This window comes from Myotis yumanensis, unplaced genomic scaffold (assembly GCF_028538775.1).
Source record: "Myotis yumanensis isolate MYYU_CA2020_CCGP unplaced genomic scaffold, mMyoYum1.0.hap1 SCAF_4, whole genome shotgun sequence".
Taxonomy (NCBI): domain Eukaryota; kingdom Metazoa; phylum Chordata; class Mammalia; order Chiroptera; family Vespertilionidae; genus Myotis; species Myotis yumanensis.
Window position 1 is genome coordinate 2,117,184 of NW_027223755.1, and position 15,151 is coordinate 2,132,334.

Here is a 15,151-nt window from a genome sequence, read left to right on the forward strand (position 1 = left end):
TGTCCCACAGCTCTCAACTCCGGGGAGTGCCCTGACCTCCCAAACCAAGCAGAAGTCCCTTCGGCGCCGGGGGGTCCCCTCCATGGCACACACTCTGCTGACCCCTCCCTCTTTTTTCTGAGCCTGGTGCGTGTGTGTGCGACACTCAGTCAATAGATTTGGAGGGAGGAGAGTGAAAACAGGAAGTGGCGGGGGGAGGAGTGGGGGACCAAGGCCCTGTCCCCAGTGTTCTCTGCTCGGCCCCCCTGGGGATCCCCCTCCTGCACTTGCTCTTTCTCAGCATGGGGCCGGGGACTCTGAGTGTGGGGGCAGGACCTGGGTGGACACAGGTCAGCGCCTCCCCACCTCCTGTCTGGGGCGTGGCGTGCCCGTAGGAAGCACACTTTCAGCTCCAGCCTCCATCCTGCATGTGTCACGAGGGGCCCAGGAAGAAGGCCGCCATTGCTGAGCGGGGGGTGACCCTCTGGTTACCTGTGGCCTAAGTCCATTTAGTAGGAGAATACCCATCAGACCAGAATAGTTTCAAAGACCCAAGGTCAAGTGTTTTAATGTTCATTCGTCATAAAAGGGAGCTCCAACCGGTCAACCCATGTCTTTCTTTCAATTCGTCCTGAATTCAGGAGGTAAATACAGGTGTCATATAATTCCCTTAATCCCCAACAAGAGAAAGTTCTAAAAAGTTGGGAATAGTCTACAGAAGTCTAGATTTTTTTAAAAACATAATTGATTTAGGCGGTTTTTTTTTTTTTTTTTTTTTTGGTGTTGTGTATAGGCACCTGCTAGAACAAGCATGTCAAACTCAAAGGCTAACACGGGGCCAAACAAACGAGGCATGCGGCCCGTGGGCCGTGAGTTTGACACGTTTGTGCTAGAACGATGGAATACAGTGTACCTTGCCGGGCACACATACATATAACCTTAAAATCAATTGTGTGTGTGTGTGTGTGTGTGTGTCTGTTTTTTCTATTTAAAGTTTTTCCTTAATATATTCACAAGTAGGTATTCCAAATTTTTAAAAAACGACTTACAGATTCATGTACTGAGTTTGGCAGAGAATCATCAAGAATGGGCCCATTCTCCGGGTCGGAAAGATTGAAGTCCAGGGTTATTCTCACAGAGTCCCGAAAGTCATGCTTGTCCTGGAGGTCCAAACGTAAAACGGATCATTGGCATCGAATCTCCTGGGTGTCCTGACCTTGTTATGGCGGCTTCTCCTGCCCGGGACCAGCCTCATGGGACGTCCTCCTGTCCCTGTCCTCATCAGGCTGCTTTGCTGGAGACGGGCGCCCTCAGCCTGGACGGGACCACAGCTGGCAGGCAGAGGCCTCGGTGGTGACCAGCTGCTCCCCCCACCCTCAGAGGGGCCTGCGGGCGTGTTGAACCTCACCACGTGGGACCTACCCCTCGGAGCTACTTCCATAACAATGCCATTCCTCTTGCGACCTTGAGCTAGAAGCCACTATGTAACACTTCTAGGAAAGTCTCCCCAAAACAGAGCAACAAACTCCTTTTAACTTGGGTTGCATGTCATTAGTATCCTATGTACCTCGAATTGTAGGAATTGTACGATGTGACTGACAAGGGAATAGTGCTAACACGATCAATACTGTTTAGACTCCCATCAGTAGCAACATCATTTACGGCCTGTCCACAATTATCAGCTTTATACACACTGGCCACTATTTTACAGATGAAAAACTGAACCTCTTAGGCACTAAACAACTTTGCCCGAATCACATGCATGCAAATTCCATCCTGGCTGAGTCCAGAACAAATGTCCGAGCATCCATTGAGACCCTCAAGAATTTCGGAAATCAGGGAACTACTTCATGCCTTTTAGCGCCACTGCTAGACGCTGCATTTTGGAGAAACACACACGACTGCCACTCTCAGTGGGTTGGAGGCGGCTCCTCGCCTGGCCTCACGCCTCCCCCATCGCATCTAAGCCCCAGCTCCCAGTGTTCGTCCTGGTGGAGCCATGCAAGGGCCAGGCGTGACCTCCCAGTCATGAATTGATCTTAATATTGACAGAATACACTGATTTGATATATATCCTGGGGAGTATTGACATGAAAATCACGGAGGAAAAGTCTCTATGTTTCAATATCAGTTACTAAAAACGGTGCTTTCTCATTGCATCCATTCTGCACTGTATTTTTTTTTAAAAAAATATTTCAAAAACTCTTGCCCTTTGTTGGGAATGCTCCCTGCACAAATGGCAACTCAAGAAAACACATTTGAAACGGTTCAAACTAGCTGACCAGCTGTTTCTAGAGATTAATAACGTGCTTTCCACGGCCTCCCCCTCCACTACAGTAGAAAGAGACTTAGGCAGCACAAACCCTACAGAGGACAGAAAACACCAGGTATTTCCCCTTCAAGTTCATGTCAAAGGATGAAAGTCATAGTTCGGGACAAGTAGTGACCTCAGAAAGCAATGGCCCAGCGGTCCCTTCAGGGCATTCATCACTTGCCATCCACATTCGACAGACAAGGCCAATAGAAGGTATGTGTTTTCAAGTTGAAAGGAAGGAAGGAAGGAAGGAAGGAAGGAAGGAAGGAAGGGATGAAGAGAGGGAGGAATTAAGGAATGAAGAGACAGGCCTCCTACTGACCCATGTACTGTGCCTATTACTGCTCCATACGACTGTAGAGAGCACCTGGGAAGGCACATGAGCACTTCTTTAATTATTGTCGTCTAAATCCAGTGGTGCTGCCAGAGCCACGCCCTGGAAACATACTTTGCCAGAGGCAGGTGTGTTGTCAGCCTGACCTTCAGCTCAGGCGCCAGGGGGTGGGTTTCATTATCTAAATCCAGCCAAGCACCAGGAACAAACACAATGATCCGGGCCCACCCAGAAGTGACGATGACAGAGAAGCCCCAAGAATGCACATCATCTCCTTTGTCTTGGGCTTTAGTAAGACTCCCTGGTATTTTGCCGTATAAAGTAAACGCGCTGTATCGGCTCTGGGTCCCTGTCTCTCCATCAGAGGACGGCTGTCCCACCGGCCCCAGCTTTTCCCTTCCATCTCTGTGTCTGTCTCTTTCTTTCATTTTCTCAATCCTCAGCCAACCCTGCTCAGGAACTGGACCGCTCTCTAGCCGCGCTGGACGCGGAAAAGAGAGAAATATTTACATACGACATGGCTGCCTGTCCCACGCTCAGGGGAGATGAAAGATGGCTTTATAAATTGTACTTGTACCTGGGACTTTCTGATGTAAGTGAACAAATAGAACAAAGTTTATTCCTGATGTGCCCTTTGAAGGGAAACAGGAGGATGTGGTTGACCTGGAGTCAGGCACCTATGCTTTATTCCGGACGCGGAATGGGCCGCGACACGCTATGATTTACTTGCCAACATGTAGAAGAAGTGCTGGGTGCATTTTGACTTGCGCACGGTGATGTTCCTCTGGGTCTTCCTCTCCTGGGTCCCGGAGAAGAAACTGCGTGAGATCTGCCTCAGCGAGTCCAGTGTGACACGGTACTGCAGGTCTGCGAGCGGGGGACAGAGGTGGGGTTGACTTTCACAGGACCAGGCTCATTCAGTGAGCACCACAGGAAGCCCTCCTGGGCAATCAGTCACCAGAAAGCCCCTGTCACTCAGTATATCCCACTACCTAGCATGACGAAGATTACTGGAGGAACTCACAGAATTGTTCTGTGTGTTCACTATACTTTTAATGTTTTTAATCACACTTATTCTGTAACTAGAGGCCCGGTGCATGAAATTTGTGCATGGAGGGGGGGGGGGTCCCTTCAGCCCAGCCTGCACCCTCTCCAATCCGGGACCCCTCAGGGGATGTCCGACTGCCAGTTTAGGCCCGATCCCTGTGGGACATCCCTCTCACAATCCGGGACTGCTGGCTCCCAATCATTCGCCTGTCTGCCTGCCTGATTGCCCCTAACCACTTCTGCCTGCCTGCCTGATCACCCCTAAACACTCCCTGCTGGCCTGGTTACCCCCAACTGCCCCCCCCCGACCACCGACCTGGTCACCCCTAACTGCCCCCCTGCTGGCCTGGTTGTCCCCAACCACCCCCCACCAGCCTAGTCACCCCTCACTGCATCCCCTACCAGTCTAATCGCCCCCAACTACCCCCCCTGCTGGCCTGGTTGCCCGCAACTGCCCCCAACTGCCCCCCTGGTCACTCCATGCAGACTGCTGTTCAGTCGTTAGGCTGTCCCTCACTAACCCCCCTGCCAGCCTGGTTGTAGGCAGCCATTTGTGAGGGCATGATGGTCAATTTGCATATCACCTATTTCTTATATAGGATACCTATGTACACACAGACACACTCACTTCCATTTCACCTAACTTGCTGACCATGTCTGTGCTTATTGGATTTGCTTGCTTAGAATATTGATTATGTTATCCTATATAAATAAAGAGGTAGTATGCAAATTAACCCTCACACCCTCACAAGATGGCTGCCTATTACCAGGTCAGCAGGGGGGTTAGTGAGAGACAACCAAATGACTGAACCATTTCAGTGTCATTTTTAAAAGCCTTGGAGAGTACTGTGTGTGGGGAGGCGGAGACCGGGCTGCAGGGGTGTCCCCGAATGTCTGACTCTCAGCAGCCAGGGTCACCCCAGTGGAGCTAAGGGCTCTGGGGAGCAGGTGGCACAGCTCTCCATCCTCTGCAGCCCAGGCCCACCGGAAGAGGGCAGAGGGCAGGAATGGAAGGGAGGCCTTTTAGGGCAAACCCACAGGACTGGGCTAATCTCTCTCTCTCTCTCTCTCTCTCTCTCTCCCTCCCTCCCTCCCTCCCTCCCTCCCTCCCTCCCTCCCTCCCTCTCTCCTGTTTATTTGCTTTATTTTTTAAACACCTGGTTGTCTACAGGAAGTGCAGAGCTACTGGGGAACCCTGGGATGGTGAGGCCATCATGTAGAGTATCTGCTCCAGATTTTCGGGGTTCCTTCGGCAGGTTTTTCCAGGGCCCACAATTTCCCAGGGTCACGACCCCTGCCCAGGGGAACCCCACGCCTGGCCAAAGCCTTTATGCCGGACCTGGCACCGCCCCCCCCCCCCCCCCGCCCCCCAGCACCTGCCGTGTGCACGGGCTCACCAGCCTCGTAGACCGTGTCTTCCTTGGACTTGAGCTTCACATGGAAGCACACGGTCGCGTTGATGCACACGGTTTCCTTCCCCTCCATGCGGCAGTTTTTCTTCTGAATATTCACTTTATTCGGTTCAAAGTTCATGGTCACTTTAACCACAGCCACATCTCGGGCCCTGGAAAGACACAGACCACAGTGATCACTCCCGTGTCCTCATGGGTGACGGACGCCACCACGCGGGGATTCAGAGAGCATCGGGTGGCTCTCCGTGGACCCCACGGCCCCACGGCTCCGCTTCTCTGCAGAACCTGGTCCAGGCCAGACGGCGGCTGATGCTGCGAGGACACGCGGGTGGCTTGGGCCCCGTCCTGGGCTTTGTCTGTAAAGGGCAGGAGGTGCCGGCCCGAAATCTGACCTGGGGAGCTCAGGGCGCGCCACCCACACATGCCCCGTGACTGGCTGATTCTTTGAGCTGCAGGCCTATGGGAAGCAGCACAGGCAGGGCGGGCTTTCCCTGACCGTCACCTGCCTGGGGACCATCGTCAGAAACCCCCTCCCGGAGCTCACCGAGCAGGAGCAGGGACTCGCCCGGGAGAGGGGACAGGGCGCCCAGCACGACCAGGGAGCCTCGCCACAAATACCCACTCCAGCTGCTCTCCCACTTCCTCCCGGAGGGGGAACCTCTCCCTGCTGCTGGGCATTTCGCCTGGACTCTGAGCCCCAGGAGCACCTCACTTTCCCCGTGTCTCCCCCTCTCCACGAGGGCGATATGCTCACTTAATTCAAATGAAAACGAAATGTATGTCCTCTCTGCTCCCACACGGGTGACTTCTGGCTGCAGGGAGCCTGCCCAAGGGCACAGCCTCGGGCGGCCCAGCCTGCGCGCGCGCCCCCCCCTTCCCCAGGCACCGCCTTTCAGGTTACTCTCCTCTCTGGTTATACATCACTGTCACCTGTACACTACAGTGATGTGCATCGCACCTGTGCATAGTTCTACGTGTAACAACTGCACATAGTTCTATGTATTAACAACTGTACACGGTTATATGCCTAGCTCCTGTACATAGTTCTATGTGTAACAACTGTACATAGTTCTATGGCTAGCACCTGTGCACAATTCTATGTACAACTGCACATAGTTCTATGTATAACAACTGCACATAGTTCTACGTACAACAACTATACATGGTTATATGCCTAGCACCTGTGTATAGTTCTATGTATAACAACTGTACATAGTTCTATGGCTAGCACCTGTGCATAGTTCTACGTACAACAACTGTACACGGTTATATGCCTAGCACCTGTACATAGTTCTATGTGTAACAACTGCCCATAGTTCTATGTACAACAACTGTACATAGTTATATGCCTAACACCTGTGTATAGTTCTATGTATAACAACTGTACATAGTTCTATGGCTAGCACCTGTGCACAATTCTATGTACAACTGCACATAGTTCTATGTATAACAACTGCACATAGTTCTACGTACAACAACTATACATGGTTATATGCCTAGCACCTGTGCATAGTTCTATGTATAACAACTGTACATAGTCCTATGGCTAGCACCTCTGCATAGTTCTATGTACAAGTGCACATAGTTCTATGTACAACAACTGTACACGGTTATATGCCTAGCACCTGTATATAGTTTTATGTATAACAACTATACATAGTTCTATGTACGACAACTGTATATAGTTCTATGCCTAGCACCTGTATACAGTTATATGTGTAGTAACTGTATATGTAGTGACATGTATAGCTAAAACATTTCTTAACATAATGGTTATTATCTGTGTGTGGTTTAGTATACACTTTTCATTTGACCATTAGTTGTGTCTTATATTATGACAAAGCCATGACTGTTAGGTCTCCATCTTCACTCGGTCTTTCTCAGTTTTCTTTACTGCTCTTCTAGGTACATTTTGGGGGAAATGCTATTGTGGTTTGCTTCCACCTGCATTAAGCCAGGGGTCACTGCGGAAGAACCAACCTGTGAACTTTCCATCAAGGCTCATATCCGAAGTATAATTTTATTCATTAAATCTTTCCTTTGTATTTCTTAATAAGATCTTTTTAAAATGTTTCATACAAAATTCTCATTAATGTTATTCTTCATATATTTTAACCATTTTTTTCATATATAACTCTTTTTGAAATTATTTTTATCTAATTAAAGCTAGGTTTCTTAATACTATTGATTAATAAGTTATTTTAGTAATAAATACAATGACACTAATATATGTATCTGACCATAAACTAGATTCTACAGTTAATTGCTTTGGGGATGCAGGTATTTTAAAGGCTGAGAAAATGAAGGGTTGATTCTACTTGTTCCTTTCATGATGATTGGCTTCTGCAGCCTACGAAATGGCGTATTTCTGTCTGAGTGATGGGGCGCAGCGGGAAATGAACACTTGGCCTGATGTCCGCCGGTCCCCGCAGCGCTGGGACTCCATGTGAAGCAGCGGACGCCGTGGGCGGTTCGGATACGCACCAGAAGAGGGCGGCGCCGCCCAGGCCGCCGATGGTCACGTCGGTGAGGCCGTCGCCGTTCAGGTCCATCTCCCCGTGGATGGACTGGCCGAAGAACTTCAGGGTCTGGCCGTCTCCGCCGGACGGGATGCGCTGCGGAAACCCCGGCGAGAGTCGTTATGTCAGAAAGCCTCTTTGAAAAGAATAAATCTGAGGACTTGGTGGGTTAACCCACATCCCCCTGCAGGAGCTGCTGACACCTGCCCCAGTGGCCTCGTGGGGAGAGGGGACCTCTCTCAGGTGCTCCCAGAGGACATGCTTCCTACAGCGCGGTCACTTCAGGGTCCTGACCCCAGAGTGAGGGGAGTGACAGAACCTCATCCTGTCTGACCCCAAGGAAACACTGCGATGGGCTCAGCTGTAGCTGCTTCCAATCCTGCCACATGGGGAGCTGGAAGGCGTGGGAACCTTGAAACCGCATTACTCGAGCAGCCGGGAGAGGGACCCGGTGTCAGGGTCGGTCTGTTCACTAAACTTGGGGCTGGGGACCACGGGCACATTCCTCCAAACACACTCTCCGTCTTCCGCCTCCTCACCATAGATAGACCCACTCCCCTCACACGTGCCCACCGCCTGGGGAGGGCACAGACGAACACAGAGAGGTCTCTAAGGCTGACTTGTGTGCGTCCCCACAGGTACCGTTTGCCACCTCCACCTCCTGACTCAGCTCTGATAGAACCCGATGGTAAGGAGACAGGACAGACGGACCCTCCCTAAACTTGGGGACCCCTCATCCTCCTATTCCTACTGAAAAGTCCCAGAATTGCCATCTCTCCTTCGGAAAGCGGTGCCCTCTGGGGACCAGGCACACTTCGGGTGGTAAGCAGCAGTGCTAAAACGTACTCTTTTGCCCGGCTGGTGTGGCTCAGGGGGTGAGCATCAACCCATGAACCAAGAGGACACTGGTTCGATTGCCAGTCAGAGCACATATCAGGGTTGCGGGTTCGGTCCCCGGTGGTGGGCATGCAGGAGGCAGCCGATCTCTCTCTCTCATCAGTGTCCTCTCTTTCTAAAATCTCTAAAATATGTTTTTAAAAAGTGCTTTTTTTTGGTTTGTGCTTTTTTTGTTTTGTACCATTTAAAAGACCAGTTTATGGAAACTGGCAAATAACCAAAAAAAAAAAAAAAAAAAAAAAAACTAGATAAAAGGATGAAATACAAAGTAATTCTTCTATAAAGATAACTTAGGGACCCGGCCAGTGTGGCTCAGTGGTTGAGCGTCGGCCTGTGAACGAGGAGGTCACGCTTCGATTCCCGGTCAGGGCACGTGCCCAGGTTTCGGGCTCGCTCCCCAGTGGGAGGTGGGCAGGAGGCAGCCGATCCATGATGCTCTCTCATCATTGATGTTTCTCTCCCTCTCCCTTCCTCTCTGACATCAATAACAACAATAAAAAAAAGATACCTCCGAAGAGAATGAGAAATCTCATCGCCCAGGAGCGTCAGAAGAAAGAAACCAAGCAAGTCCTGAAGCAGGACGGGCATCGCGCGGGAGGGGCTGGGGGGCCCACCTGAGCGTGCTGCTTCCGCAGCAACCGGCCGCGCCCGTGGAAGATGTACACGGCGCCCGCGTGGTCGTCCTCCAGGGGCGCGCCGATCACCACGTCGTTGAAGCCGTCCAGGTTGAGGTCCCTCACGGCCGCGATGGCCGTGCCGAAGCGGGCCCCGCATGGCTCATTCTTGTTCTTCTTGGTGCACGCGGCGTGCTTCAGAGACGAGCAGCAGGTCTGCGCCACGGGCTCCAGGCTCATCTGATACTCAAACCTTGTCTGGAGGGGACACAGGGACAGGACGGTTTCTGCAGGGGCCATGGGGGGCGAGGGGGGGGGGGTGCACAGGACAGCGCCGCCAGGAAACACCGTGTGAGCGTCCACCATGCAGGCTGTAGAACCCAGGCCTGAGCGCCGAGTGGAGCCGGTGGGGAAGAAGCCGGCTGAGGGTTCAGTGGGTCCTCTTCTTAATGCAAAAGGGTGAGGGGATCGCCCAGTGTGTGTTCTTAAAGCCAAAGAACTGACTTTTGAAATCCTCCATCCATGTCACCACCCTTTCTCCTCCCGATATTGAGCTCCTTTGATTCCCCCTCACGGAGGACCCCCTCTGTTCAAAAGCAAGCTCTCCCCTAACCTCTCCAGAGTGAAAAAGCCAAAACTCAGTAACGGCCCAGCGAGTGAGCAACAACGGACAGAAAGGGACATACTTTCTGGGGAAAAGAAGGATAGGATCCCAAAACGTTGGCAGAAGAAAGAAAGAAAAAATGATAGAAAGGAAAAGAAATAATTTGTGAGTTAAATAATTAATATGGAGAGACTCTGAAGACTTAAAAGCCAAATAAATAAATACTGACTTTGCTGTAAGCAGCAAAACAAACAAAACAACAAAAATAACTCTTCTGATAAATCAATCAATAGTTATTTCGCCTACAAATAGTGTCTAAAGTCAGAATCTCCCTCCAGCCCAGCGAGATTTTCCAAAGACCACAAATTCAGTTTGTTTGCTACAAAGATTTGGTGTCATTGCCTGAAATTCCTGACACCTCTCCCCGCAAGCGACCCACACCCCCAGGCCCCCCACACCTCCGGCCCCCCACACCCCCGGGCCACTCACACCCCCAGGCCCCCCCACACCCCCAGGCCCCCCCACACCCCAGGCCCCCCACACCCCCAGGCCCCCCACACCTCCAGGCCCCCACACCCCCAGGCCACCCACACCCCCAGGCCCCCCCACACCCCCAGGCCCCCCCACACCCCCAGGCCCCCCACACCTCCAGGCCCCCACACCCCCAGGCCACCCACACCCCCAGGCCCCCCCACACCCCCAGGCCCCCCACACCCCCAGGCCCCCCACACCCCCAGGCCCCCCACACCTCCAGGCCCCCACACCCCCAGGCCCCCCCACACCCCCAGGCCACTCACACCCCCAGGCCCCCCCACACCCCAGGCCCCCCACACCCCCGGCCCCCCACACCCCCAGGCCCCCCACACCTCCAGGCCATCCACACTCCCAAGGGACCCACGTCTCCAGGCCACCCACACCTCCAGGCCCCCTACACCCCCAGGCCAGAGCTCATGAATGGCTGCCTGTGAGCTATGTATTTACCTCCGTCCTATATATTCTGTTTGAAAAGAATAGTTCACATTTTCAAAGCAGAAAATGCCTCTCGGTTTGAACACCTTTATTGGGACTGTAAACCTTCCTGTAGAGAAGAGGGGGTGGTGGGCCCTGACACTGTTTTTGCTCTTTTTTCCGACGTGAGTGCAAAAATAGCACCACGTGATTTGTTTGAAATGGAAAGAAAGGAAGAGGTGGTCCCGGTCTCCCCAGACCCTGTCCCGGTACCTGGTTCAGGGCGTACACGTACACCTTCCCCTGCTCCTCCTTCTCGGCCCCCATGAACATGGGCGCCCCGACCAGGAGCACGTCCGTGTGGGAATCTTTGTCGATGTCCACGGTGGTCAACACGCTGCCGAAGTAGGAGCCGATCTGGGCACACACAGCACAGAGCAGCCGCTGAAGAGGCGCACCGGGCACTCGGGAAGCGAGAGCCTGCCTTTCTGGCTCACACCATCTGACTGTGCGTGAGGTCAGAGGGTGCAGGGGATGAGCCGCAGAAATGGGGCGACCGGGAGCTCCTCTGGGCTCTCAGCTCTGCCCAGGCCACTGCCTAGCAGGCCCCCCCGGAGGGGAGAGGGAGGGGGAGGGGGGGCGGCTGCTACAGATTCCGTAGCTTCCGAGAAAGGGCTTCCTTTGGCTTTCTCCCCAACCTCGTTCTTCTCCAGGTCGGACAAGACCAGTGACACTGCAAAGATTGTTTTTTTAAAAGAAACGCCATGAGGTAAACAATGGAAGGCTTTCGGACAGGGGCCAGCGCATGCTGAGAGGCCCCGGTGTGCACAGGCGCCCTGAGTCCGAAGGAGGGGCTGGACGGGGCGGGATCCGGGGCAGCGATTTCACAGGTGAGTCTCAGACACTGTCCCCCAGCTCAGGGCGTGGTCTAGTCCCAGCCGCTGCGAGGGACAGGGTGCGGGGACCCCCCCGCCCCTTGCAGCAGTATGTTCTCTCTCTTATTTATTTATTATTTTTTCTTTTTTAGAGAGAGTGGAAGAGAGAGGGAGAGACAGAGAGAAACATGGATGTGAGAGAAACGCATGGATTGGTGCCTCCTGCACGTGCCTGGGCCGGCTGCAGAGGAGCCTGCGCCTGAGGCTCTGCAGCTGCGCCCCAGCAGGGACCCGCCAGCCATGGCCCTGGCCTGTGGCAGACGCTGGCTCCTCACTGTCGCTGGCAGGTCTGCTGGCGACACCTGAGCCGCACTGTGTGCTGGGCTGCGGGGAGGCCCCTGGGGGAGCGGCGCTGAGCGGCCCCCCAGGACTTTGGGGGGGGTGCCTGTCACTCCGCACCTCCCACCACGGGGCTGCTCTCCCTGCCTGGCCTCCCACGGCGCCTGCCACCATCTACATCCTCACCTGCCCAGGCGCTGTCTCTCACGAAGACCTTCCGCACCAGTCCGCCCTCAAAGCCATCCTTCCACCTCCCGCACAGGACGTCCTGTCTGTGCTCTGCCACCTTCTTCCTAAGCTGCTTGCTCTCTCTTCTGTACGTGTATGTGTATTTGTACCCCCGCATCTGCATCTACCACCTATTCACCCCCGCTCCGCCTCCATCCTCACAGCCACTTTCCATGCCTCGGAGAGCCCAGCCCAGGGCCGGTCTCAGCTGAGGTGGAATATGAGGCTCCTGTGTTTCTGAAGCTGCGGACAGCAGGCAGCTAAGTGGAATCTGCACAGAGTGTGGACGGGGGACTTTACAGCCATAATTTCCCGGCTCACCTGCTCTCCCCGGAGCGTCTGCAGGATCCTGACGTCCCCGCCCTCCATCCTGTAGACGATGACCTGCCCGGTGTGGTTGTAGCGGGGCTGGCCCGCGATGTACAGCACGTCTCCCCCGGGGACGGTGGCCGAGTTCACCGAGTAGCCTGGCAAAGAGAGGCCAGATGCATGCTCTCCCCGCGGCCTGCTCCCAGTGCACCGAGACCCGTCTCCGTGGGGGCAGCAGCATTTCACGTCTTCACGTGGACTTTACAGTCAGTATGAGCACTGACACGCGGACAAGCCCGTGTGGGTAGAAGCCCTGGAGTGCTCTCTGATGCTCCAAGCACCTTTGTCCTCCAAAGGTGTTTCCCTACCTCCATTTCCCACCGTTTAAAGGCACAAATAACATAACAACGATGACAGGAAAAGAAAAAAAAATTCACAGAAGAGCCTCAAAATTGCAATGTGCCACTTTGTAATGCGTCAATCCTAGTTCATGTGGACATGCGTCTCTGAGCTGGAGAAAGTAATAGTTTCACAGAGTTGGAATCATAGCAAATGCAAGACTTTTCTGTGCTGTGGCCTATGTTTTAAATTGTAACTTTAAATGCTTGAAGCTGGTTTCTCTGAGCTAAAGCATAAAAGACTTGCATTATTACCACAGGATTCTTCCCCGATGGAATAGTGGGTGTTAGGTGGGTTTAATTTTTTGGTATTATACTTAAGCCTGGAAAGACATCTTTTAAAACTTAATTTCTTTCTTCATTAACATTTTTTAATGATACATTTCAAGGAATAGATTCCTGGATCAAAATTTTAATGGTTCTTACAGTGTTTGGCAAATTATTTCCAGAAAATCTGTACTAATTAACTCCATGACCAATCAAAGGAGAGAATAGTTTCATCAAACTCTCCCAAACACTATGTGTCATTGCTATTACGTCAATTGTGGGCGAACGAATAGATGCTAAACATAATCTAATCATAGTGACTTTCTGGGATTGTAATTTGCATTTGTTTGATGAAAAGTGAACGTGGACAGTTTTCATGTTTAATTATTTCCCTCTTTATAATTGGACTTGTATGCCCTTTAGAATTTTAAATTGGATGTTTAAGGCAGATTATTATTAATTTCTGAGTAAAGAATGAGATTTGTTCTTTGTGTCTTTAGAAAACCGAGCTACACCAATCAGGAGAAATGACCAGTCAGACTTCAACTCTAAAGAAGGAAGACATGTTCTAATGACCAGAGCTGCCCAGCACTGGGCCAGACAGCGGGTCACTTGTGAAAACGCCACAGAGCAGCACTTCACGAGAGAATTACACTGACAACGTACTTACCGAGTATTTTACTACAGGGCCATCGTTCCACTCTCTAAAGAGACGGAGATTCTTGTACTAAACCAGTGAAGGCGAACCTGTGACACGCGTGTCAGAGGTGACACGCGAACTCATTTTTTTGGGTTGATTTTTCTTTGTTAAATGGCATTTAAATATATAAAATAAATATCAAAAATATAAGTCTTTGTTTTACTATGGTTGCAAAGATAAAAAAATTTCTCTATGTGACACGGCACCAGAGTTCAGTTAGGGTTTTTCAAAATGCTGACACGCCGAGCTCAAAAGGTTCGCCATCACTGGACTAGACTATGTTTTATTCTTACAAGTCCTACAGAAACACCAATTCTCAGGCCTGTTTTCCTCATGAACATTTTTCTCACATTCTCATTTCTTCATCTGCCTTTGCGCTTTTAAAAATTATGACACACAGCAGACGATTCTTTTGCAAACATGTCATGTGTCATATTTCTGTGTTGCTAACCAGGGGATTGCTTAAAAACAAAACTTAGGGGTCACGTTCATGCATAAATAAACCGCGAACAAGAACGTGGGAACAGGCCGTTTTGTGCCCCGCTGCTCTGCGAGGAGACGTTAGGGAGGAAGCCAGGAGGGCCTCTAGGATACACTGATTTTTTAATTTTTTTTGTAATTTTCAGGGTGCGAAATGCAGACTAATAAAAGAAACTTTAAAAAGTGGGCTGGAACGGAGTGAGCGATTACTCCGTTCATCGGCTCTGAGAGCGCACTTGGCAACCGGAACCACCAGCTGGGCTCCCCACGGCACCGAGACCAGCGGGCAGTGGCTGTGGGTGCGCCCGGGGCACCAATGACAAGGCAGAGGGAGGGGACAGGGGGCCAAGGGAAGCCCGACTTCATGAAAGGAACGTGATGATAAACACGGACGCCTGGCATTGCTTTAAGAAGAAGAGCACAGACTTGAAGAGGAAGGGACGTGGACGGCCAGGCCCTGTGTGTGGTTTATAAAGACAGTCCGGTCCTCAGCTCCTCTAACCCCTTGGGGAACGTGCTGGCACCGGGTGGGGGAATGGCTAGCCGGCGGGATCTGTCTGGATCTCATGCATTTGCCTCCCATCCTCCCTTTGCTGGGACTCTGTCTGCCATGATCAGCAATCAGCAAGCTGGGGGGAGGAGCCGGAGGAGGCGGAGGAGGTGGGAGAGGGGTGAGGCTCTTGACTGTATTCTCACTGTCAGACCCAGCTGCTAAGCTCTACTGGCCTAAGGCGGTGAGTTACTGGGTCACAGCCAGACGGGCCCTGGCCACCCCCCGAGCGACATTCAGCAGCTCCAGGGCCCCGCGTTCTCCTCACTGCTGCGCAGGATGGATGTTTACAGAGTCTTTACCTCTTGCTTCCTGAGTAAGGGTTTCCATGGTCTAA

At 52.1% G+C, this 15,151-nt stretch overlaps 1 protein-coding gene across 1 annotated transcript in view; it reads right to left on the reverse strand.

Moving 5' to 3' along the window:
• The window catches only part of ITGA1 (integrin subunit alpha 1), a 118,724-nt gene that overhangs the window by 25,432 nt on the left and 78,141 nt on the right, over positions 1-15,151 (reverse strand). Inside the window, exons 12-18 of the mRNA XM_070411758.1 lie at positions 12,432-12,577; positions 10,942-11,085; positions 9,117-9,374; positions 7,571-7,701; positions 5,072-5,238; positions 3,358-3,494; positions 1,029-1,139 (exon numbers count right to left, since the gene is read on the reverse strand). Coding sequence (XP_070267859.1) covers positions 1,029-1,139; positions 3,358-3,494; positions 5,072-5,238; positions 7,571-7,701; positions 9,117-9,374; positions 10,942-11,085; positions 12,432-12,577 — 1,094 coding nt within the window. The remainder of the gene's footprint in view (positions 1-1,028; positions 1,140-3,357; positions 3,495-5,071; positions 5,239-7,570; positions 7,702-9,116; positions 9,375-10,941; positions 11,086-12,431; positions 12,578-15,151) is intronic.